Source organism: Notamacropus eugenii, chromosome 3, assembly GCF_028372415.1.
Source record: "Notamacropus eugenii isolate mMacEug1 chromosome 3, mMacEug1.pri_v2, whole genome shotgun sequence".
Classification (NCBI taxonomy): domain Eukaryota; kingdom Metazoa; phylum Chordata; class Mammalia; order Diprotodontia; family Macropodidae; genus Notamacropus; species Notamacropus eugenii.
In genome coordinates this window covers 287,637,776-287,662,783 of record NC_092874.1, presented here as the reverse complement: position 1 = coordinate 287,662,783, position 25,008 = coordinate 287,637,776, and the positions used below count along the sequence as shown (strand labels likewise).

The 25,008-nt window shown below is 43.8% G+C and overlaps 1 protein-coding gene across 2 annotated transcripts in view; it reads left to right on the top strand.

Annotated features, from left to right (window-relative positions):
• ALDH1L2 (aldehyde dehydrogenase 1 family member L2) overlaps positions 1–25,008 on the top strand; it is a 58,021-nt gene that overhangs the window by 23,315 nt on the left and 9,698 nt on the right. The window contains exons 3-17 of one of the 2 annotated variants that reach the window (XM_072655804.1): positions 2,802–3,036; positions 6,330–6,495; positions 6,960–7,061; positions 8,826–8,915; positions 10,387–10,521; positions 12,633–12,758; positions 12,907–12,998; positions 14,429–14,576; positions 16,071–16,190; positions 18,352–18,479; positions 20,106–20,256; positions 20,438–20,508; positions 20,602–20,707; positions 22,193–22,280; positions 24,530–24,623. In XM_072655804.1, coding sequence (XP_072511905.1) covers positions 2,802–3,036; positions 6,330–6,495; positions 6,960–7,061; positions 8,826–8,915; positions 10,387–10,521; positions 12,633–12,758; positions 12,907–12,998; positions 14,429–14,576; positions 16,071–16,190; positions 18,352–18,479; positions 20,106–20,256; positions 20,438–20,508; positions 20,602–20,707; positions 22,193–22,280; positions 24,530–24,623 — 1,852 coding nt within the window. Of the gene's footprint in view, positions 1–2,801; positions 3,037–6,329; positions 6,496–6,959; positions 7,062–8,825; positions 8,920–10,386; positions 10,522–12,632; positions 12,759–12,906; positions 12,999–14,428; positions 14,577–16,070; positions 16,191–18,351; positions 18,480–20,105; positions 20,257–20,437; positions 20,509–20,601; positions 20,708–22,192; positions 22,281–24,529; positions 24,624–25,008 lie in introns of both variants that reach the window. The other variant, XM_072655803.1, reaches the window with a different exon arrangement.

The window sequence follows — 25,008 nt, the reverse complement described above, 5'->3', positions numbered from 1 at the left end:
TGTATGGCTCATGATCTTTTCCAGGGAAGGCATTGCCCACTGGATCACAGGTCCTTCCATATAATATATCTGTATGCCTGAGAATTGTGGAATACTGTGATCTCCAAAGAGTCAAAATGTCAAGGGACCCAAGGGTCCAACATGTCACCCAATGATGACTGTGGCAGAGAAGACATTTTCAAGTAAAATCACAAAAGGTCATGGAGCAAGAATGACAGACTGTAGACAGTTAGCCAAAGAAAGCCTCCAATTCATCAGGCATATTATTTACAAAGAGCTTATGGAAGAAATCATGCAAGATGAGGATGGGTTTCATTCTGTACCCACCTAAATAACACCCGTACTATGATACTTACTTACTTTTTCGCTTGGAAGAAAACTTGGCTTACCTTCAAAAAGTATACCACTTATTGGATATTTTAAAGGCAAGTCAGTGCTTATGTTCATACATAGGCATTTGGGGGCCTATAAAAATTTAACTAGAGGGGATGAAGAAAGAACTTCCACATTGGTCTGAGGCATTTCCAAGCAGAGCAATGCTCCGGTGTTTCATGACAGCCTCAGAAACAAAGCTGCTCTTCCTATTCCCATCTAGTCACATCTTTGTGTGCTTCCTAAACAAGCCCAGTCAAGCCATGGGCACAAGTAGACATGCCCCTTTAGCCACTGGAGCCAGACCTTGTATCTTCCCATCACAGAACAATTATCCTTTGTTTGCCTTCGAACTAAATGAATTTATGATTCTTTTTCCTTTTTTTAAAGTAAAAAAAAGTTATGGAATTAATTTAATACTAAAGTTGATTTAATTCTAGTATAAATGCTAAATGAAAGTGCCTAAAAACTTGAACTGTATGGTGGCAGGTAAAATCCTTGGACAACAAGAAGGTCAGTCAGGCAATACTTAAAGAAATTAATTCAGGCAATTCACTGGAAGCTCTGATACTGAAGCTAAAGCTTAAATACTTTGGCCACTTAACGAGAAGGCAGGACTCACTGGAAAACATCCCAATGTTGGGAAAGAGGATAAGATGGATAGATGGTATCATGGAACCAATGAACACGAACTTGGACAAACTTTCACAGAAAATGAAGGACAGAAGGGCATGGCATGCTATGGTCCTTGGAGTCATGAAGAATTGGACACAACTGAACATCAACAACAAATCTCATCTATTTATTTTTGAAATTGAATATTCCTTTCTCACCAAGGCTTGGAAGTACAGTGGCCACTCATGATCCCAATACCAGAACTGATTAGCATGGAAGATTCAACCTTCTCCCTTTTTTGACTTCATTTTATTGACCTCTCCTTAGGAAACCCTGGTAATCTTCCACTCTCAAGGTGCTCACCAATATGGTGCACTCAGTACAGACACCTAAGACCTTAACCCAGATGCAGCTCAGAACTCCCAAGCTCAATTGATCCAACAGCCTTAGCCTCCCTCAGTAATAGGAATTGCACCATCACACTGGCCTCTTTTTTTTTTTTAAAGGACTTCAAAATCCAATTATCATTTGGGTTCTCCAATTATTCTGCCAAAGTAGGTTTAATCTTAGTAGTTAAAAAGGGCATAACAATTCTAATTCATTTGTGGCTTCTAGAAATTCAATTTAATCTTTCAGCACTTGTTATTAAATAACTTTGATTAAGGAGCAACCAAGCATAAATATTCATTTAATCCAACTATCATTTTCCAACTTGAAAGGTAGTTCGTGTTTAATCTTCCTGCTTAAACTTCCTGCTCTGTAATGTCCACACTATTAATCACTCAGCAAAGAAGCCCAGACCAGCCAATAGCAAAAAGGAGCCTGGAGACTGGACATCTGAGTTTAACTCTTGGTTTTGACTTCAATTCTTTCTAACCCAAGTTGCTTAGTATGTGCTTTGTGGTCAGGATGTGCCATGGGAAGAGCCCTGGACATGCAGTTCAAGAGCCTGGGTACAAATCCTGACTCTGCCACCTCTCTTCCCTGTGCCGTCTTGGGCAAGTCACTGTAATTCTCTGCATTTCATTTTCTCATCTGTAAAATGATGGAGCTGGACCATAAGGGATGTTCTCTTCTACTCTGAATATTTAGAATGGTCTATCCTTTATCCTTTGTAGACTGTGTTGAATAAATACTATTCCTGAGAAGCATCATGGTGCCTCTATGGATAGAGAAGGCTGGGCTTTGGAGTTGGGAAGACCTAGTCCTCCTCTGACACAAACTAGTCATGTGACCAGGGGCAAGTAGCTCAACCTCTCAGCGCCCTTAGTGACATCATGCTGACCTGCATCTGTGGAGGGACTTTCTACACTGGGTCTTCCTCAATGATGGGTTGGAATAATTTCATCATTTATTACTAATGAAATCTTAGATCTAGACCATTACCCAACCTCTCCCCAAATGACTTCTACATTCATTTTCCAACTCTGAAATACCATGGTTTGTTTATGCCCTATAGCCAGAATCTAATCAATGTAGCAATAAAGTTAATTTGTCATTTCCTTCATGCTCTAATACCTTTCCTCTTATAAGCAAAATCCCTTATGATTTATATAGTTATATAAAATGTGAAAAAAATCAATATGGAAACCAGGTGATATTTACGACTGAATTACAATAGAACAGGTTGAACTTGGGCCAAGATCTAGACTATTTTGATAATGTTATTTCCTTACCATGCTTTATTTTTCATTTTCTGGTTCTGTGAGTCATGTGAATGTTGTAAATTCTTATACAATTATATTTTACATTTTCATGAGCCACATTTCTTTTAAAATTATGCTTCTTTCTTGTCCCCCGCCCCACACATTCAGCTTTGGCTGCAGAGAAAGATGGCATCCCAGTGTTCAAGTTTCCCAGATGGAGAATCAAAGACAAGACCATCAAAGAAGTTATGGAAGCCTACAGATCCGTTGGAGCCGAGCTGAACGTCCTTCCCTTCTGCACACAATTCATTCCCATGGATGTCATTGATTGCCCAAAGCATGGGTCTATTATTTATCACCCATCTATGCTTCCCCGTCACCGAGGAGCTTCTGCTATCAACTGGTGAGATGTCTGTTGTCCATGGCCATCTGTGTGCTCTTAACCTGGACAAGTGGGAGATGGGCTGTGTCCACACATCCCTGAATCATTGCACCAGCTCTTCTCTCCTGAGAACTTAGCAAGCTGTTGACCAGGAAAAGTTTCCATTCTAGCATAGCCTTGGAGTCAGACAGAGGTAGCTGTAGAAAACTTCTCATTTACTTTGCCTCTTGTTAGGGTGGGCATCTCTCTCTCTCTTTCTCTCTCTCTTTCTCTCTTTCTCTCACTCACTCACTCTCACTCACTCTTGCTCCCTCTCTCTTTCTCTCACTCATTGTCTCACTCACTCTCACTCATTCTCTCACTCACTCACTCTCGCTCTCACTCTGTCTCTCTCTCTCTCTCTCAACAATCAGGGTTAAGTGACTTGCCCAGGGTCACTCACAGCTAATAAGTATCAAGTGTCTGAGGCTGAATTTGAACTTAAGTCCTCCTGACTCCAGGGCTAGTGCTCTATCCATTGCACCACCTAGATGTCCCTGGCCATTTCTCTAGGACCAATACCCACCTTACCGAACGTCTGTGGTCCTGTTAATTCTCTCAGCTGCCCTCTATTGTCCATGCATTAATAAAAAAAAAAAAAAGCAGGCATCTAAGATGTAAATATGAGAAAATGATTTCATTCTGTTTCTACTTTTATCCTGCGAATTTTTTCTTCCAGTTATTTCCGCGTTCTGCTGATGTTACTGCTTTGGAAGCAAATGGACACATTGGGTCTTCAGGAGCATTTTGGGTCTCAGTGAAATGCCCTGCAGTTAGTAGACACTCATTGCATACTTGTTATGCAAATGAGTGAATGCAAAGCTCTTCTGATTCATCTTAGGGTGATTTTTTAAAAAATCTTATTAATTCCTTTTTATTTTAATATAAAATTGTACATGCTCCTCCCCTACCTAGTGAGCTTCACCTTGTACCAAAGAGAGGAAAAATGGGAAAAACAAAAATGAACACCAGCCATTCCTACAATGCATTTCCACTGAGCTTTGAATGAAATTCAGGATGTTGTGAGGCAGAAGGGATGAGGGAATGTGTGCCAAGCATTGAGGACTGCCTCTGCCAAGGTTTGGAGGTGGGAATGAGAGGTTGGAATGCCTTGTGGAGGAGCAGCATACGGGTCAGCCGGGCTGAACTGGACAATAAGTGAAGGGAAGTAGTGTCTGATAAACCCGGAAAGGAAGGTTGGTGCCAGGGAGTGAAGGGTTTTAAATGCCAAACAGGAATTTGAGCTGATGCTGGAGATAACAGTCAGGCAATGGAGCTTATTGAGTGAGGGGAGTGACATAGTCAGGCCTCTGCACTTGGCAGCTGTGTGGATGAATCAGAGAGAAGAAGGAATGCAGCAGGGAAGCCATGGAGAAGGGTGGTAGCCATGCGGGTAAGGAGGAGGAGAGGAACACAAAGTAGGTTCTTCCGGGAGAATCATCAAGACTTGGCGGAGTCACAGAGGATTCCAAGGTGGTGAAGGCAGGTGATGTTCACACACACACACACACACACACACACACACACACACACACACACACGTGCCAAGGTGCTAAAAAGATGCTTAAAGCTCAGTGAGGACTGCTCTTGCACTGCTCAAGAAAGCTCTTTCCTGTGAGTTTGGGTGATCTGTTGGCTCCCACTCCTCTACAACCAAATGGCAGATCTTCTGCTTGGCACTTACCCTGCATAACCTGGCCCTGGTGCCTGGAAGGGAATTCCTCCTTACCTCTACCTCAAAAGTGTAGCTCAAGTGCTGCCTTCTACCATGAGCCTACCTTTCCTTAGCCCTCTCCACCCCACCAACTAGAATTGCTTCCCCACTCAAATCACTTCTCTTTCATGGTAGTGTTTTCAGTCATGTCTAACTCTTTGTGACCCATTTTGGGGCATTTTCTTGGCAAAAATACTGGAGGGGTTTGCCATTTTTTTCTGCAACTCATCTTAGAGATACAGAAACTGAGGCAAACAGGGTGAAGGGACTTGCCCAGGGTCACACAGCTAGCAAGTATGTGAGGCTGGATTTGAACTCATGAAGAGAAGTCTTAATTTCCAAGCCCTGGCACTATGGTGCCACCTAGTTGCTATATGTTGTCTTGTCTGAGTAGACTAGACTATTTCCTTTTTGTCTTTGTATGGCACAGAACTGGCACTTAATAAATATTTCTCAATTGATTGTCAGGGTATTAGTGCCCACAACAGAAATCAGGAAGTTCAAAATGGGAGCATTTGGGGGAAAGATAATGAGTTATGTCTTAGGCAGGTTGATTTTAAGATACCTTGGGGACCTCCAGGTCAGAGTCCAATGGATAGTTGGTAATGGGACTAGAGGGCAAGAGAGAGTAGAGCTGGATACCTAGAGAGAAGAGCAATGGGCAGAGAGGTCATCGAGTCAGGCCATGAGCACATAAAGTCACCAAAGCAAAGTGAAGAGAAAGGGGGCCTGGGAAGGAGCTTGGGGATCACACCATCAAACTCTCGGACCCTTTCAATAGCAAATAGTCATTCCGCGTGAACAGTTCAGAATCCCAGGCAGATTTGGGAGGAACTGCCTGTATTATTCAACCTAAAGGAAATACCTGTTTTCCCTTTCACATTGTGCTGGGTTTTCCCAATTTTATTGTCTGGCTATTCCTGACCTTCCCATTGTGTTTAAGATTGTAGGCATTCATCAGATCAGGGGGAACAAACCAAGATTATCCTGCAGCAGGAAGCTGACAGAATTAGGAGCCAAGTAGTAATAATACATATCAACGACATGTTTCAGACATGAACTTCTGTAATGACAACAAAAATGGCTACTAGGTGGTGCCATAGTGTATAGAGCTCTGGACCTGAAGTCAAGAAGACTTATCTTCTCAAGTTCAGATCTGGCCTCAGACACTTCTTAGCTCTGTGACCCTAGGCAAGTCACCCAACCCTGTTTACCTCCGTTTCCTCATCTGTTAAACAACAGAGAAGGAAATGGCAAACCTCTCCAGTGTCTTTGCCAGGAAAACCCCAGATGAGGTCGCAAAGAGTCAAACATAACCAAACAGACTGAAAAACAACCATGAAATTGCAGGCAAGACTTGACCAAAATAAGAAAAGATTACAAAACTATGGAGGAAAAGTGGCTTACAATAATTGGTTCTTAACCCTTCTCAGTCTGCTAACTAATTATGTGAATTCCCGATGGCAGTTATTCCTGACCCAATTACAATTGCTAGTTATTGTGTAACTTATCACATCCATCTGAGGGCTTTATTTTTAAGTGGAAACAATTATTTTTACAGGACTTTAATTCTGGGAGATAAGAAAGCTGGTTTTTCCATCTTCTGGGCTGATGATGGTCTAGACACTGGGCCTATTCTCCTTCAAAGGGAATGTGATGTGGAGCCCAATGACACAGTGGATACCCTTTATAATCGATTTCTTTTCCCAGAGGGAATCAAGGCCATGGTAAGTCTGTTTTTGCCACCAAGGAGAATTTACTTCAAGATCAAGGTGACAGGTTCTCCACTTCTCATCTATACTTACATCACTGTGGGTAGTCTCTCCACCAATACACATTCTCTTCTGCACCTTAGGAAATAGTCTTTAAAAATTACTGTAACCCTTTCTGCAGAACACCAGAAAACTGGTATCAGTTGTAGAATCTCACTCTCCTCTGTGTTGCTTTATCTCATAATGACTTGGTGGATCCTCAAGTGTCTTCTGAATCATCAAGAACAGATTCATTTCTTTTCAATCTCATTTTGGTGCCAATTTACATCTAAGTCTCTGAACTTGTTGTTCCAGAGATAGCAAGCCCTAACTAACCAAAATAACCCCTAACTAACCAAAATAATAAATTAAATGGAACATTCTAGATGGAGAGCAGTTTACTCTGTATTTTCAAAGGTGATGTTTATTTTTACTTTCAGGTAGAAGCTGTCCAACTTGTTGCTGATGGCAAAGCTCCATGTATCCCTCAGTCTAAAGAAGGAGCTACATACGAAGGCATCCAGAAAAAAGAAAATGCTAAGGTCTTATGGACTAATTTTAAAATCTGAATTATCAGGATCTAGAGGTGGAAGGAACCTTAGAGATCGATCCTCTGTTGAGAACTACCTCCTTGTATTCCTGGAAAACTGGGAGAAACTGAGACCTAGAGTTGCTTGCCCCAGACGTATAAGGGCCAGAATTCAAACCCAGAACTGCTGTGTTCTTTCTGCGATACCATGCTTAGAGTATCCCTCAAACTCAAACCACAACTAGCCCAGGACAAATAGGTTTGAGGCAGGGAGCAGTCAGTCCACTGGTCCAGGCTGCTTTGCAGCATAACCACCTCTAGATCTTGCCTTGAATATACGAGGTGCTTAATAAGTATTTCTCTGATTGGGACGGTCTATCCTTCCATCCGCCATGCCTGCTGCCCCCACGATGTGACTACTTGTACACCATCCCCTTCCTCACTTTCCCTCTCAACCCTTTTGGTCCCAGATGATAAAAAGTCCTTTTTAAAGGTTCAGCAATTCCAGTAGATAGAATTCAGTGTGTCAGTCTGTCTCAAAGCCTTACCTTGTTAGCTCTCTGAGCCCCTGCCCTGGTCTCCTCCCTGCTTGTGGGGACTTCCAGTAAGGAAGAGGGCATAGTACCAACAGCATCTATACCCAGCTTTCTTCATCTCATATGGAGTCTGCTTCCTAGTAGATACTCCCTCCTCCTTCCTTCCCTCCTTTTCTTCTTTCCTTCTTTTCCTCCCTCTTTCCTTCCTTTCTTCCTCCTCTCTCTCCCTCCCTTCTCTCCTTTCCTCCTGTCTCCATCTAACTCCTTTCCCTCTCATTTTCCTCCCTGTTTCCTTTTACTCTCTCCCTCCTTTCTCTGTCTTTCCCCACTTCCTCTCTCTTTCTCCCTCTCCCTCCCTTTGTCCCTCTTTTTCTCTCTCCTTTCCTCCTTTCGCTCTGTCTCTTGTCTCCCCTTCCTCTCTCCTTTCTCTCCCTTCCCATCTCTTCTCTCTCCTCCATCCCCTCTCTTTTCCCTCTGTCATTAAAAAAAGGATCCAATTAAGGTCTTGCAAGTATTATTTCCCTCATTATTCTCTGCATTTGCCCTTGTCCCCCACACCTGAAATGCCTGACCTCCAAAAACTTTACTTCCCTGGCTTTCTTCAAGACTCATTTAAAATCCAGCCTTCTGTGGGAGAACTTCCCTGTCCCTCTCCTTTCTCCCCAGCCCTCCCAGTCTCTTCCTTCTGAGATTACCTTCTAGTTACACTCTGTAATCATTTATTTATTTAGTTACATACATGTTGTCTCCCAAATTAGAATGTAAACTTCTTAAGGGTAGGAAATGCAATTTTGCCTTTCTTTGTATCTCCAGAGCTTAGCACAGTGCTCTGTAAGCATGTAAGAAATGCTTGTCCATTGACTGATGTATTTACCAGTGACATGATAATTTATGGATATGTATATGATATATGTATATATGCAGAATATTTTTAGTAAGATCTTTATCTTGAAGAAAAGACTTCAGATTCATCATCTTAATATATTTCCTGTGACTGGAGTGAGCACTGTATAGGGGAAAGAGCAGAGAAGACCTGGGCTTAAATCCTGTACTGCCACTCCCTCCCTGTTTAACCCTGAGCAAGTCTCCTCCCCACTCTGGGCCTCAGTTTCCTCCTCTGTAAAATGAGTCAGTTAAGCTACAGAATCTCTCGTCATAGAATATGAAGAGACATGTTGTCATTGTGCACACCCCACGTGGTCCAGCACAGAAGCAGTCACTTGGGTATCCCTCCTTTCTAGATTCCTTGGGATCAGCCTGCAGCAGCTTTGCACAACTGGATTCGAGGTCATGACAAAGTGCCGGGAGCTTGGGCAGAAATAGACAACCAGGTAGGTCCAAGGGCTGCATCTGACTTTCTTTTCTTGTTTTTTCTATCAGAAATATTGGGGCAGCTAGGTGGTGCAGTGGATAGAGCACCAGTGCAGGAGTTAGGAGGACCTGAGTTCAAATCTCACCTCAGATACTCGACACTCACTCGCTGTGTGACCTTGGACAAGTCACTTAACCCCAATTACCTCATCCTGGGTCATCTCCAGTTATCCTGAGGAATATCTGGTCACTGGATTCAGATGGTTCTGGAGGAGAAGTGAGACTGGTGACCTGCACAGCCCTCCCTCACTCAAAACAAAGTCAAGTGCAAGTCATGTCATTATTTCTCTGATGGCATGGTCTTCTTTGGCAATGAAGGATGAACACATAGGTATCAGAAATATTACAGATGGAAACCAGGCCTTGGCCTCTCAGCTCTCACCTCCTGCTGCCTCCTCCTTTCCATCCAAATGCACCCAGGTCTTCCCATGGATCCTCTCATCACAGTTTCAAGGCCTTTTCCTCCCTGTTTGCTCACGTTTGGATACTTCAGCATGTCAGTGGCTTTACTGAAATGTGAAACTGAGCAGTCCTCCAGATTAGGTGTGACCCGAGCAGATTCCCCTGCCCTGCAATATGGCCTTCTATTAATGCAGCCTAGAACAGCATTAATTTCTGATTTCTGGAGGGGAGAGTTAGGGGGATTGTGAAATCACACCAGCAGAGCATACTGAAATTGTGTGGACTAAAATCCATTAAAACTTTATATCTCAATCAATTATCAAGAATTTATTAAATGCTGACTATGTATTGTGCTAGGATCTAGTAATACAAATTTAAAAATAGTCCCTGCCTTCAACGAACTTACATGGTACCAAGAGGAATTCTACATGTTCACAGATAAGTAAACAAGGGCAATATACAAAATAAATACTCAGCAATGGGGGTGGGGGGAGGCAGTCATATCTGGGGGAATTGGGAAAGGCCTTCCGAAGGATGTGACATTTGAGCTAAGTCGAGGGCTTCCTCTGCTGATGCAGATTGCAGCCCCTGTGGAGGTTGGGAGATCGTTGGGGTGGAGAAATGAGGCCATTAGGACCCTGTTCTGATGACCTTCCACAATCTTAGCCAAGCTGATCTTTGGACAACCCTTAGAGGCCATCTGGAGGCCTGGATTCAAAGCCCTTCAGTTCAGAAGGCCTTGTCAGAGCTGGTACTCTATAGCCACAGCCTTACCAGACCCCACAGTCTTGTCCACACCCCATGGAGGCATCAGAAGAAGACTTTGCTGGAGATTTCCTGTTGGCTCTAAAGGATCAGATCCTCTCAGTGGGATTGCTGGGTTAAATGATATGGTCACTCTTGTGATTTCTATGATAGATTGCCAGATCATGTTCCAAAATATTGGCACCATTTTCTGGCCCTGTGAGATGGTCCTGGTTAGAAAAAAAAATGCTTCTTTCCTAATGTCTTCATTGATGTCCCTATTAGGTAGTTACTTTCTATGGCTCATCATTACTGGATGGTTCCGTGCCACCTGGAGAACCCCTAACAATCAAAGGTGCTGAGAAGCCTGGTCTTGTCACCAAAAATGGGCTGGTTCTTTTTGGTAATGACGGCAGAATGGTGAGTCCTTGGGACAGTAACTGATATTTTGAAAAATCTTGTTTCTGTTTATGGCCTAACCCACGAATTCTTGGTAAGAAAGTGAAAAGGGCCTGCCCGGGTGGTCTGTCATCCATGGTTGAATTGACTGATTTGAATTGGCTGACTTGGTGGGTGGCCCCAGCTCCCCCTGCTGTACTGTGCTTATCTCTTTGGTCAAAAGCAATGAGTTCACTAGATTGAGGAATGTGGGTTCTGTGAGTATCAACACTCCCTGGCTAGAACATCAAGCACTTTTGAGATGGATTCAATTGTTTTGATCACTGTTTGACATTAGGGATCATCTTTGATAGCATCCAATTTAGGAAAGTTAGCAATTGTAGGTCTTTAGCTCACTGAGAGATAAAAAACTTGTTTTGACATGAGATCTTACAGAGTTCTTGTCTGGTTCACTGGATTAACTCCCTGCTCTAAAAACATCTCATGGCGAAATAGGTCATGAGTTTCAGATGTGAGGATTAGGTCCCATCACAGGGTACAGGAAGTACTTCTTTCAAAGCAGGGTGGACTGTGTTTCTATCTTCCCAGATGGAGATTTGGGGATACAAATTTCACATTTATAACCTGCCTTATTGTTTCCAATGCTATTATAATTATTACAGGAGTATTTATATGCATGTTCCAAACAAAGTTTCAAATGTATTCTATAATACCCCCTGCTTGCTCTAAATAAGAAGCTACATAATGAAAACCCTCATGGTTAGAAAACACAATCAACTGTGGTCCTCATAAATGAATGAATGAGTGAGTGAGTGAAAGAATGAATGAGTGAGTGAGCACTTAAGTGCTTACTGTGTTCCGGGGTGAAGGAAGTAGTAGCAGAGATTAAAAAAAGAAAAAAACCTGTGGTTGATAAGAGAAAGGAAATAGTACAGTCCATAATGTTTCCCCAATATAGTCCTCTGTAGATACTTTCTGGCATTTTGTATAGTGGTCCACTGGCTGATGAGTTTCTGCAAAAGTGCTAAGTGAATCATTCTCTAGGGCAAGGATTCTGAACCTGGGATCCGTGAACTTTAAAATACATGCATACATACATATGCCCACATATGTGTATGTGTGTGTGTGTATATATATATGTATATATATACATATATTTGAATGGAATTGCTTTCCTTTGCATTCCTATGTATTTTATTATATGTATTTAAAAACATGATTGTCAGAAGAGCTCCATCAGCTTCATCACACTTGCCTAAATGGACCCATGACACAAAACCAGATAAAACCCCGTGGTCTAAGGTGGCCAAGGCCAGGGTTGTGCTGGAGCCAGCTCCGACAAGCTTTCAAGAGGTTGGTTGTTAAATTTCCGTCAGCAGCATTTCCAGCTCTGAACTCCCCAAAGGCCACAAATCAGGGCTCAATGTGTATTATCAATTGAGTAGCCTTAAGAAGGCCATGGAGAAAATGTTAATAACACAGATTAAATTCAAATGTGTCTGCCAGACCCTCCCCCCAAGTTGTTGAACATTCATTAGCTCCCTAGGACCAAACTTCTTAGGGACACATAGACAGATGACTGTCAGACATCACTTTTGTGCCTGAAAAAGACACAAGCTGGAGGCCACAAAACAAGACCCATCTTGGGCAAAGTAGTGAGGAAGTAAAACTTGTCTATGCTCTTTCACCAACAATGGCCCATCTGGGCCATCTCTGCTGACCCATTGTCAGACCCTGCCCTGCTCTGAATGTGTTGATGGTTAAGGGCAATTAATAGGCCTGAAAGAGAAGTAGCCTCCAGAGACAGTAAAAAAAAAGATATCCAGGGAATACTCTGGATCCCATCAAACTTGCTGCCATTTTTCCTTATTTTTAAAAGTCCTTTGAGCACTAGGAACTTTGCTAGAAGATAAAAGAATAGAATAGAAGTCCAGATCCAGGGATTGTACACTTCTTAATTTTAATCAGTAAGTTAGCTGGAAGCATCCTGAAACTTGGTAACTTTGGGGGAATTTCTGATGCCTTCTGTCCCTGTCCCCATGGATCATCCCAAACTGATGGGAAGGTCAGTTTCTGCCCCTTTAACCTGTCCTCATCTTATAGTTAACCCAGCCACTCTTCTCACCTTGTAGCTAATGGTGAGAAATATTCAATTTGAAGACGGAAGAATGATCCCTGCTTCTAAATACTTTTCAACGGGAGAAACATGTGTGGTAGAACTCACCAATGAGGAGAAGAAAGTGGCCCAAGAAATCAAGGTGAACATCTAACTCTGTATCTGAGTTCTGTCACACCCTCGCTCTTGGGGCAGAGGGGATAAGGCTGGGATGGAAAATGCCCTTGGTTCCTATGTGGCTGCTTTTAAAAATATTATTTCCATACATAACCACTTCCGTTCTTGTGCAGGCTATCTGGGCAGGAATTCTGAGTAACATTTCTGCTATTGAGGACTCCACAGACTTCTTTAAATCTGGGGCAAGCTCAATGGATGTTGTCAGGTAATATCACTAACACCTTTGACATTTTCTGCTAGCCATTCATACCTATGGCATGTAAACCAGTTCATCATAATCACACGTACATTTGTTTCTTTTCTTGTCCTGGCCTGTTTTCCCTTGGTCCCTAAGTGCCAGGAAATCTCTGCTGCTTGCATCTCCTCTTTTAATTTAACCTCACATTCATTTCTTTAACTGGTTTAATCACCTACAAGAAGGATATAGTACATTGGAAAGTCTTGAAGTCAGACGTGTTTGAAATTTGCTGATTTCCTGTCCAATTTTTGATTGACATGGCAGATTGATGAATGGAGAGAGATGAATTTAGAGAAATGGATGGATGCATGAATGGATAGATGGAGCTTATTTATTAAACATTTACTGTGGGTCAGGCACTGTAATAAGTTCTGGGAATGAGCAAATAAGATCCACTTTAGCCTCCAGAAGCTTATGTTCCAATGAAGGGAGACAGTAGAAAGGTGGGTGCTGGAGAGGGCATGGGAGCATGTTGAGGAAACTTCAGGGCGCTGGCAAAATAAGGGAAAAAAACTCACAGTTGATCCTGACTTAGGCTATGAAGCCAGAATGCCTTATTCTCACCCAAAAAACTGTGCCCAGTGAAATAAACTTAGGATGATGGTTACCAGGCAAGTTGTAACGCTTGAATTCCACTGAAGCGACACATGAAATACAAGAAGCTCCATTGTTAGGCGGCCAATGCTACTCACAGAGAGGAAAGCCTAAGCAGGATGAGAGCTAGTCAGGCATGGAACCAGATACGAAGTAAGGAGTATTAAATGGGGTTGAGTGTCTAAAAATCAACCGTTCAAAATATCAGTGGAGACAGAGGCCAAAAGGGCCTCCCTGGAGAGCAGGGTGAAAGCAGAGATTCAGGGTCAGTACAGGGCTAAATTTTCTAGAGACATCTCCTTTAATTAAGTAGGTCTAATATGCGTGAAGCTGGGAAGTGGCAACAGGTCCCATCATGTGAACCTAGGAGCCAAGAAGACACTCCTTCTAAGTGTGTACTAAGCAGGTGCAGAGCCAAGAAAGGCCCAATCTGGCTCTTCCAAGCTTAACCATTCTACACAGAGCAAGGAGACTTAGTCTGTAGCCAATCCTTCTTGCCTTTGGGAGGGTGGTTTTGATTAATTTTGTCATATCCCAAAAGGTGAGCTCAGGGGTAAATTTATGACCTTTTAACCAAATTACATCATTACAGGGTGCCAGTTTTTATCCAGATCAAGGCCAGTTCCTTCCCTGTGATTCAACCCACACAACCCCAAAGTGGTACAGCATGCAGGAAGGAGCAGTAGAGGGGAAACTGGCGTACCTGGACCCTAACCTCCATTATGCCCCTCCCCAACTTCTGGGGTTGGATTCATTCCCACTGACATGCCAGTCATACAGACTAATGCTTCCTTTGATTTAAGGCTGGTTGAAGAGATCCGCCAGAAATGTGGTGGCCTTCAGCTGCAGAATGAGGACGTGTACATGGCCACCAAGTTTGGAGACTTCATTCAGATGGTTGTGAGGAAGCTGCGGGGTGAGGATCAAGAGGAAGAGCTGGTGGTGGACTATGTAAGTTCTCTTGTGTTTACCAGCTGCTCTCCTCTTGTCCATTGAGCATTGGAGGGCTTCTCTTAGTGGAAAAGAAGGAAGCAGAATGATCTTTGTCTTTGCACATCATGTGGGGAGAAATAGGAGCCATGGTTAGAAGGTACAGAGAGGCAGATTCCTTTGGGGATAATATAGATCTGTGTTCATCCTTCTCAAAGAAGACCATGCCATCAGAGAAATGATGACATGACTTGCACTTGACTTCGTTTTGAGTGAGGGAGGGCTGTGCAGGTCACCAGCCTCACTTCTCCTCCAGAGCCATCTGAATCCAGTGACCAGATATTCATCAGGATGACTGGAGATAGTCCAGGATGCACTGGGAGGCCTTGACCTTTTTAGGTTAAGGCCTTTCCAGGCACTCACTTAGAGGGAGGTAACACCCCTTGAGTGAATAGGCCTCTTTAAAAAGTAGTCAGTAATGAACAAAAGAAAAAAATAACTAACTCAACAAAAACTGTAACTAGTGATAATCACTCCAAGCCAGCCATTTAAATGGAGCTTGGGGCAGGGACATATTGTCGTCCAACCCACGATTCAGAGTGCACTGCGTTTAAGGTTTTGGAAACAAGAAGGAAGGGATGGAGGAAAGCAGGATGAGAAGGCAGGAGAGACAAGGAAGGGGACTTCAAGAAACAAAAAGGGCTTGGGATTCATGAAAAATCAATTGGTATTAAAGGAACTTTAGATTTCAGAGCTCCCTAGTCTAGCTCCTGGGTGCACAAAACATGCAGCCACTAGAGGGCGGTGTTTCCATGCTTTAGGGTTTGATTCATTCATTCCAGAGCTAAAAGCCTGGTCCAGCTTAAAATGAACAGATGAGGAAACTACAGTCCAGAGGGGGAGACTGGGACTAGGTCATGCCACCAGGTAGGGACAGACCCAGTTTCCTCATCTATAAAATGAGATGCTTGACCTGGATGACCTCTAAACTCACGTTCCAATTCATGATCTGTGTGTGACTCCAAGTCTAGATGCTTTTTCATGATACCATGTTCTTTTATAACCTGGGAAAGAAAAAAGAAACCCACAACTTCTTCAAAACAGGAAGAACCTCACTTTTAGTACTCTGAGATCATAAATTTAGAGTTGGAAGGAACCTGAGAGTCAGTTAGTGGACCAGTTCAACCCCCTCGATTTTTTTAGATGAGTAAAATGAAGTCTGGTGACTTGGCCAAGGTCACACAGATACTAAGGGGCAGCGCCAGAATTGGAATCCAGATTCTTAGCACAGAGCCAAGCCAAGTACCTAGAGGACCTAGTCATTTCCTCATCCTTCTTGAAGAAATGTCTTGTATGACTCTGACTCGTGCTGATCAAATACTCAGTGGAGATTAAAACAACATAGACTCAGCTTCCCTCCCCGAACTTACATAGTTTCCCTTGTCAGCTATTGTTTCTGTGTTGAGAAGGAAAGCATGCACATCTGTTGAAACTTCCTATCTGGGCCTTTCTCAGGTTTCAAAAAACATCAATAATATGACACTGAAAATGCCTCATCAGTGCTTCATCAATGGGCAGTTTGTGGATGCCGAAGATGGACGGACCTACGACACCATCAACCCAACCGATGGATCCGTAAGTCATCGTTCTAGGGTGTAGCTCATGAACTTTGTAGGTAACCATGAAACACAGGCCTCACATCCATTGGGAAGATTCCATCCATGGTGTTGCCTTACCCAAAGATGGGGCCATATTTAGTAAGTCCCACTAGGTAACCCTAGGTGTTTAAGTTGAGAAGAAACATGATGGAATGGTTTGTATGGGGAAAAGCAGATAAGCCAGTTTGACAGGACCTGAATCGAAGGAATATCAGGCCTATGAAAGGCTCTATAGGCTAAACACAAGGCATTTTCTGTTATCCTAGAAATAGTAGGAAGTTCCTGGAGTTTATTGAGTAGGAGAATGAAATGGTCAGTCAGTCGGCAAGGATTTATTAAGCATCTTTACGGGAAAGCAGGGAGTGCTTCTTGTCCTTATGTATCCTCAGAGCTAAGGAAAGTGCCTGACACCTGTTGCTGAGTCATCTTCATGGCCCCATATGGGTTTTTCTTGACAGAGATCTGGAGTGGTTTGCCAGTTCTTCCTCTAGCTTATTTTACAGATGGGGAAACTGAAGCAAACAGGATTAATTGACTTGCCCAGGGTCACACAGCTGGAAAGTGTCTGAGGCTGGATTTGACCTCAGGAAGAGGAGTCTTTTGGACCCCAGGTCTGGTGCTCTGTGCACTATGGCATCACCTAGCTGCCCCTGGTACCTAGTAGGCACTTAATTTAGGTTTATTGACTGACTTGACTTCTTGATTTCTGGGCACTATGCTAAGTGCTAGGGATAAAAAGGAAGGAGAAAAAAAAACAGTCCTTGCTCCCAAGGGTTTCACAGTCTAATAGAGGAGGCAGCCTCAAACCAAATGAGATACCGACAAGACAAACTGGAGGTGATTCCAAGGGCACTAAGACAGAGGGGGATTGTGGAAGGGAGGCCTTTAGTGGTGATGGAGGTGAGGAAGAGGGAGAGCAGTCCAGGCAGGGATCCCAGCCAGGAAGAATGCCCGTGTGTCATGGGTAAGGAGCAGTAAGGACACCATATTCCTGGATGAGAGAATGGGGGAAGAAGACTGGGAAGGTTGGAAGGGCCTTAAAAGTCAGGCAGAGGCTTTTGTCCTTGGTTCTGGGAGCCCTCCAGAGCTGCTGCAGTGTGTCATCATAGTCAGGCCCACACACACGTTAGGAAGGTCATTTTAGAAGCTGAGCCAGGGACAGACAAGAGTGAGGGGAGACAGGAGATGAGGAGACCAGCCAGAAGCAACTGCAGTAGTTGTGACATGAACTGAGAAGGGTCACCCCTGCCTTGGAGGAAGATTGCTTTGGCCACCATGCAAAGGTTAGATTGGACTGGGGAGAGATTGGAGGCCAGCAAAAAGACCAAGAGGAGGGCACTGCAATAATCCAGGCAGAAAGCAATGGGGCCTGAGCTAGGTGGTGATTGAGAGCAGAGAAAGGCACCAATCCATGCATTCTGGATGTAGCATAACAAGGTTTGGCAGGAGACCAGCCCAGCCATGGGTGTTGGGGTGGAAGAAGAGCTGAGGATGTCTCTGATGTGAACCTGGGAGGCAAGGAGGGAGAGAAAGCAAATGAGGAAGTACGGTGGTTTCAGAGGTAGAGATGACGACCATTTAGAGCATGTGGTTCTTCATTTACAGAAGCTCACGGAGAGTAGATTAGGTCACACAGAGACAAAGCAGCATCCTGAGTCAGCCCCTAAGTCCCAGTTAAGGGTTCTGTCCGAAGCCCACAGGGGTCCCCCTCAGCAAGCATCTGAGAAGGACCCACCTCGAGGCCTGCGGGACACAAGTCCTGATCACACAAAATTTCTGTTCTCCCCTTCCCACCCAGAACCAGTGTAGTCTCCCTACAGGCTCAGGTTCCAATATAGTGAAAAGGGAGAAGTGACTGTACCACTGCGGGGGGCCTTCATGTTTAGAATTGCCGTGTTTTTCTGCAACTCTTGGTGCTTTCCTGAGTGGTGGGATTAGAAAATGAATTTGCTTTTATCCAATGTTAGCAATAAAATACATACCATAAATGAATACTATTATCAAATAATTTAGCACATTTAAAATGACTATTAGACTTTTATAAGGCACCCTTGTAGACTCTGGAAGTATTCAAAATCTCAAACCTTTCTGACTGCAATAACTCTTACAGCTAATCTGCTTTCATTGTATTGAAATAGACCATATGTAAAGTATCTTACGCTTCAGTGGCTGATGTGGACAAAGCAGTAGCAGCCGCTAAAGATGCCTTTGAAAACGGTGAATGGGGAAGAATGAACCCCAGAGAAAGAGGAAGATTGATGTACAGGTGTGTTTAAAAAAAACAGCAACAAAAAACGAAACACCCGTTCTCTGCCTTTGGGGTGTTAGCTAAGTTGTTTTTTTTTTTTCTAAATCCCTCCAGAATATTTCTCCCTATCCATCTACATTGTCCCATTACCTGTGGAATCCCTGTATTTATATCACAATGTGCTAAAACAGCTTTCTCCTTAGGTTTACATTGCACAAGGTACCTTGGGTGGGAGATGAAGTTTGGGAAGGAAGGGGGAGGTGGGCAACAGGGCAAGTACCTTACATATGGAACACAGAAACAGGAGGGGTCATGTATCCGTTCATCTATCCTGAAGCTAAGTGCCCATTCCCATGACACAGAGCTTTCAGAGGACAGCAACTTTCCTTCTCCTCCTCCCCCTACCTGATCCCAGTTCTGGCTAGTGTTGGGACTAGGAGCCCCAGAGGGCAGAAGAGGGATGGATGGGACACCAAAAACACACCTGGCTTGCTTCCCAGGTGTGCCTAAGGCTCACCCAACACACCTGTGTTCAACTTGATTGATTGTTCACATTTGTCTGAACATGGGTTATCCTGAGAACGTGCTGAAACCAGATCTTATTGAAAGGGCAAAATCAGGCACTTCCCAGAGTGACTTCATTAAAAGGAACACAGTCAACAAGCATTTATTAAGCACCCATTGTGTGCCAGGCCCTGAAAAATCAGTCCCTGCTCACTGCCTTCCATTAAAATGATAACCCGAATTACAATCAACAACTTTCCTTTAACAAAACATTATCCTCACAAATTCCTATGAGGCAGGCAGCATAAGTGTCATTATCCTCATTTTACAGAAGAGGAAACCGAGCTCAGGTCAGGACTCGGCCCAGAAGTCACAAAGATTAGGGAGTAAACTTCCAAGTCAAGTTTGGAACCCACGTCTAATGGCTGCAGAGTTGCTCCTTCACTCTCAGAAGCACAGATCTGGGGTTGGAAGGGATCCCTGAGACCAGAGATGTCTTCTAGTGCATTCCCCCATCTTACAGATGAGGAAACTGAGTCCTAGACAGGAAGGAAGTGAGAGAGTCATGATTCAAACCTCCTCCTTCTGGCTCCAAACCCAGCAGTTTGCACTAGACCATGACGCCCTTTTAAAGATATTTTAACTTGTTCCCCCACTCCTCTTTGCCTAATCACTTGTATTGTGACTTCTTTACCAAGAGTGGGAGTACAAGCAGAACTCAGGTTTTGCACAGATAAATGCTGAGAGAGGAGATATGCCTCTATCTGAACTAAAATGGTCAAAGGAAGCCTGAGACCAAGATGCCCACCCCACTCTAATGTGATAAATGCAATTTATAATAAATGCCATGGTATCATTTTCCTCAATTGTCACAGGCTTGCCTTGTGGTCTTGGTTTGAAACTTTCTGTATGGTCACAGTCAAGTTCACATTTGCAATTTAATTTTATATAATTGGTAGGTTTATGTTAATTTGGTTTCCAACATACAGAGCCATATCAGTAGCTGTTACTCTGTAAACCTGACTTGTGTGTGTGCATGTGTGTTTGTACGTGTGTGTGTGAGAGAGAGAGACAGAGTGATGCGTGGGCATGCTGACCTGTCTCTCAACCCTGCTTTTTCCCTGGCTCCATGTTTTGCAGACTTGCAGACTTAATGGAAGAAAACCAGGAGGAGTTAGCAACCATAGAGACCATTGACTCGGGCGCTGTCTATACCTTGGCCCTGAAGACCCACGTTGGCATGTCTGTGCAAACATTCCGCTACTTTGCAGGCTGGTGTGACAAAATCCAGGCAAGCTCAGACTCACTGGTCTTGGCATCCGGGCCCCTCCGGAGACACCCCCCCGAGCGTCTGGGCCTCCAGTCCGTGGTTATGGCAATAAGCAGAGAGATGACAGGATACAAGTGGACTTTTCTAGAAAGTGAAATTCATGTCCTTGCACTGGCATCAAATCTCTTTTTTATTTTTTTAGGGTTCTACAATCCCAATTAACCAAGCTCGCCCAAACCGTAACCTGACCTTCACCAAGAAAGAACCCCTAGGGTGAGAGGAGGCTTCTTCTGTGACTTGTGAACATGGTCTGTCCCATTAGAGCCGATGCTGAGCAACTGAATGTTTTGTTTGTTCCTTCCGTAGGGTCTGTGCGATCATCATTCCTTGGAATTACCCCCTGATGATGCTGGCCTGGAAAAGCGCAGCGTGTCTGGCGGCAGGGAACACCTTGGTGCTCAAGCCAGCGCAGGTAAAAGGGAAGGCTGAGGTCCAGCCAACATACTGGTCTGGTACTTCTGTGACTGGAGGAGCAGGTCACGAACCAGGGGCTTCCTCAGCCCAGGCTAGTGCCCTTTGGCAGTGACCAGAATGAGCTCCTCCATTTGTCTGTATGGGCTGCCTAGGTACCTCCTTATTGTCCTCTAAACAATAGGCATTCTACTTCCATTTAGTCTTTTCCTGTTTAGATATGAATCTCCGAATGATAATAGCTAACATTTCTGTAGTCCCTACCATAGGCCAAGTGCTTTACAGCTATTATCTCCCTGGATCCTCACCACAGCCCTGGAAGGCAGGAGCTTCTCTTATCCTCATAGTATAGTCCGAGGCAAACGAAGTGACTTGTCCAGGATCACCCAGCTAATAAGTGTCAGAGGACAGATTTGAACTCAGGTCTTCCTAACTCCAGGCCCTCAGTCTTTGTGTGAACAAATCTCAGCCAATCATTCAGACTGCTGAACTATCCAGGTACCCCAGGATCTTTCAAACCTGTGCCTCTTCCTTTTATAAAGCAAGTGTAGCACCCCCTCATGCTCACACTCACGATGACAGGTTAGTTCAGTCAATCAGTGAACATGTATTAAGTACCTCATGTGTGCCAGGTTCCCTAAAGGGGAGAGTACTACTATGGAAGTAGTTTTGAACTTGCAGGATTTCTGAAAGAGCCTTAGAGACTCCCAGGAGTCCCTACACCAAACTTTGAGAACCTCTGCCTTAGTAGAGAGCTGGCTTTGGAGCCTAGAAAGACCTGAGTTCAAGTCCTCCTCTTGACAGTTACTGACTGTGTGCCCCTGGGCAAATCACTTAACTTATCTCTGCCTCAGTTTCCTCATCTGTAAAATAACGATAATCATAGAACATACCTCCTCCCAGGGTTGTCCTGAGGGTAAAATGAGATATTTGTCAAATGCTTCGCAACCCTTAAAGTGATAAATAAACTTTTTTATCACTTTATTTTCCCTTATTGCAGTAGGGAAAAGTGCTGGATTGGAAGGTGTCCCCCAACCCCATTTCTTGGCTTTGAATCTTAATGTCTTTTTGACCTTGAACAGATTACTCAACCTCAGTCTCCTAATCTAACAGGACTAGCACCTCACTTTTGTGATGGAGTGTTTTGTTTTTTTAAATAAAGGTTAAAGTGCCGTGTAAAGGTGACCTGTTCTTACTGTTACCTTCATGCCCTTAGACAAGTCTTTTCTCCTCGCTTGGCTCAGTAAGGCCAATCAGGTGGACCCGCTGTCTCCAGATCGGGCACCTCAGCCCCCAGACAGATATTAACTGGAGAAAGCAGCCTTGCTGGAGCTGACACAATCTCCTTGCGTTGTTGCTTTTGCCCCTGTGAATTTTGTGACAGAACCCACAGGTGCTCAGTTTGGGGTAGAGTTTCCTAGAATTGTGTTCCATTCAGTCTAGGGAGCAGGACAGTCAAGGTCTAACTGGACTTGTTTTCCTTTAGGTTACGCCTCTGACAGCCTTAAAATTTGCAGAGCTCTCCGCTAAGGCTGGTTTTCCAAAGGGAGTGATCAATATCATTCCTGGCTCAGGTAAAACCCACTTTCCCGAGTCATTTTGCCATAAGGAATGGGATGGGACCAGCAGGATCTTTGTGTTTTTCCTGTAACCCTATGGAGCAATCCCACATGGGAATGTTGGGCTGGAGAACAGCCCCTCTGCTGTGGGAGTGCTCAGTGTTGCTGTAACAGTAAGTGATAAGAAAAGCCAAAGAAACTAAAACCAGGAGACTGAGATACAAAGCACAGTTTACTCGTTAACACCTACAGAAATGCCTCAGAAGAGGGAGAAGGAGGGAAGCTCTACTTGGGAGAGCCGGTTATTAAATTTTCAGTGTGAACATTTGCAGTCTAGCCTTAAGAAAGTGATGGAGCAAATGTTAATAATGCAGATTAAACTTAAAAGTGTTGTCAAGGACGCTTTTTTTTTTCTGGAGAGCCAGTTGTGAAACGTTTCGTTTTAGATTTTCACCAGTGCAGAGTTTGTACCCAGAATGTTTCAAACCTAAGGACCACCAAGGCAAGAAGAAATTTCCTTCAGTTTGTAGCATAATAAAAAAACCTTCCTTAACATTAAGACTTGGAAGATCACTTTTACTGTAAGACTCAAATTGATGGAGATTGTCTTACTTCTTGTGACTCCGGCCAATCTTGTCATGGAGTCACATGGGAACAGGGCAGTGAAGCTCTGACCCAGTTCATTCTAATGCTGCTGGTCCAGATCCAACGGTGCCCACTGCTCTGGGTCATCTATAGAGCCCAAGTCCACTACTACTACTACTACCCTCTTTCTGCTGCTAATGAGGGCAGTAAAGACGACCCTTGTCCCCTGGGGACTTTTGTAACCAAGAAGCCAGAGAACTGACAGACAACCCACGGGAAATCAAACGCTCTTCCTTTTCCACTTTTCCATAGAAGAATATTATTTTATTTCCCTAAATTAACAAACATGCAATGGGGCTTGTTTACTCTGAACAGCAGTACGTATCGTTTTGGAGTACTAAATTGTAGCTCATTATAAACTGCCTAGTAGTCGGTAAGGAGCTCATTAAGATCATATCCTTTGTTCCTAGAAGTCAATATTTTTGTAAAAACAAAAAGCAGGAGAAACCACATCTACATATAGTTTAATCTGAGACCTTAAAGCTCAAAATAGCCATCACAGAATGGAGATTGTTCCTTCAAGGTACATACTGTGTGACAGAATGTGTTCATAGGGGATATTCATAGGGGGAGCTAGGTTCAGTGGACAGAGCGCTGGCCCTGGAGTCAGGAAGACCCAAGTTCAAAGCTGACCTCAGACTCTAGCTGTATGATTCTGGGCAGTCATTTAACCTGTTTGTCATTTCATTCTCCAGTGGATCAAGGCGATCCATTCCAATATGTTTGCCAAGAAAACCCTATGGCCCACGGGGTCATGAAGAGTCAGAAGCTGACTTAAATGACTGAACAGCAGATTCATAAGGGCTAGGCTAGGGATAGGGACTGGACCCAGGATTTCATTTATATGAGGAACTACTGGATGAAAAAACCCCTCCCTCTACCTATGCAAGAGAGCACCTTCTAAAGTTGCATGTCATAGAGATGCCAGGGTTTCAGAGAGGATGAGTGAGTTTCCTCGGGTTATGGAGCTAATAATGAGACAAAGGAAGACCTGAACTTAGGTCTTCTCGGCTCTCTTGGGCACTATAACATGCGGCACACTACAAAGGCCACAATCACTACGTCCCGGCCTGTGGCCAGTTTTGACTTGTCCTGCCACTGAACTTTGATAACTCTGGAGGAGAGAGTGAGGCTGATGAGTTTGCACAGCTGTGCCTCACTTAAATCCAGTTCACGTGCAAGTCAAAACATCACTCTCAGTGTCATCAGTCCTCTTCGAGAATGGAGGACAAGACAAGATGCTTTTTAATAGAGGGGTCTGATCACCCTTCTCTGGACCTGTTGGAAATGCCCAGCCTTGAGATTAGAGGCAGGAATTTGATCTAAATGCAAAATGGAAAAGAAAATAATACCCCATTTAGAAATACTTGTGGGGGTAGAATAGTCCAGAAGAATTATAATAAAGTTCCATAGCAAATAAAAAGTATGTCATTTCAGGCAACCGAGTCCTAAGTATGTTCTACTCCCTTTATTTTTTGCCTTATAGAAAAAAAATTAGTTCATGTTTACCAGATTTAACTTTATTTAAATTTAAGTTGTGATTTCATTCAGATCTCCCTTTACCCCAACTAGAATTTAAGAATGATTATATAACTTGGGCTTTGTTCTCCATCCTGCAGGTGGCTTAGCTGGACATCACCTATCTGAACACCCAGACATTCGCAAACTTGGCTTCACCGGTTCCACAACAGTTGGCAAGCAGATCATGAAGAGGTGGGATGCCTGATCAACAGGAATGTCATGTCTTCAGAGTGCATTAAACTAGCCCCTTTGGCTCATGCAGCTTGGGTGGGGGCAGGAGGGAGGGAGAACCTCAGAGGCCGCTTGCCTGCCAGATGTCCGGGTGACAGTGCTATACAGCGCCTTCATGTACTGGGAACCCATGGTGCCTCTGGTCTATTAACTCCTTTTTTTTTTTTTTTTTTTACATAACTAAGACCCAAGGTGCCACCTTCCACACAAATTCTGTCTGTACAGGGTTACTGGAAAAACCCTTTTCTTAGACCACTTGAACAAGTGTGTTGTCTACTCCATAGTCAGTCCATAATCATTTATGTTCCATGTGTTTCCCACTTCTCAGCATCTCCCACTGAATCTT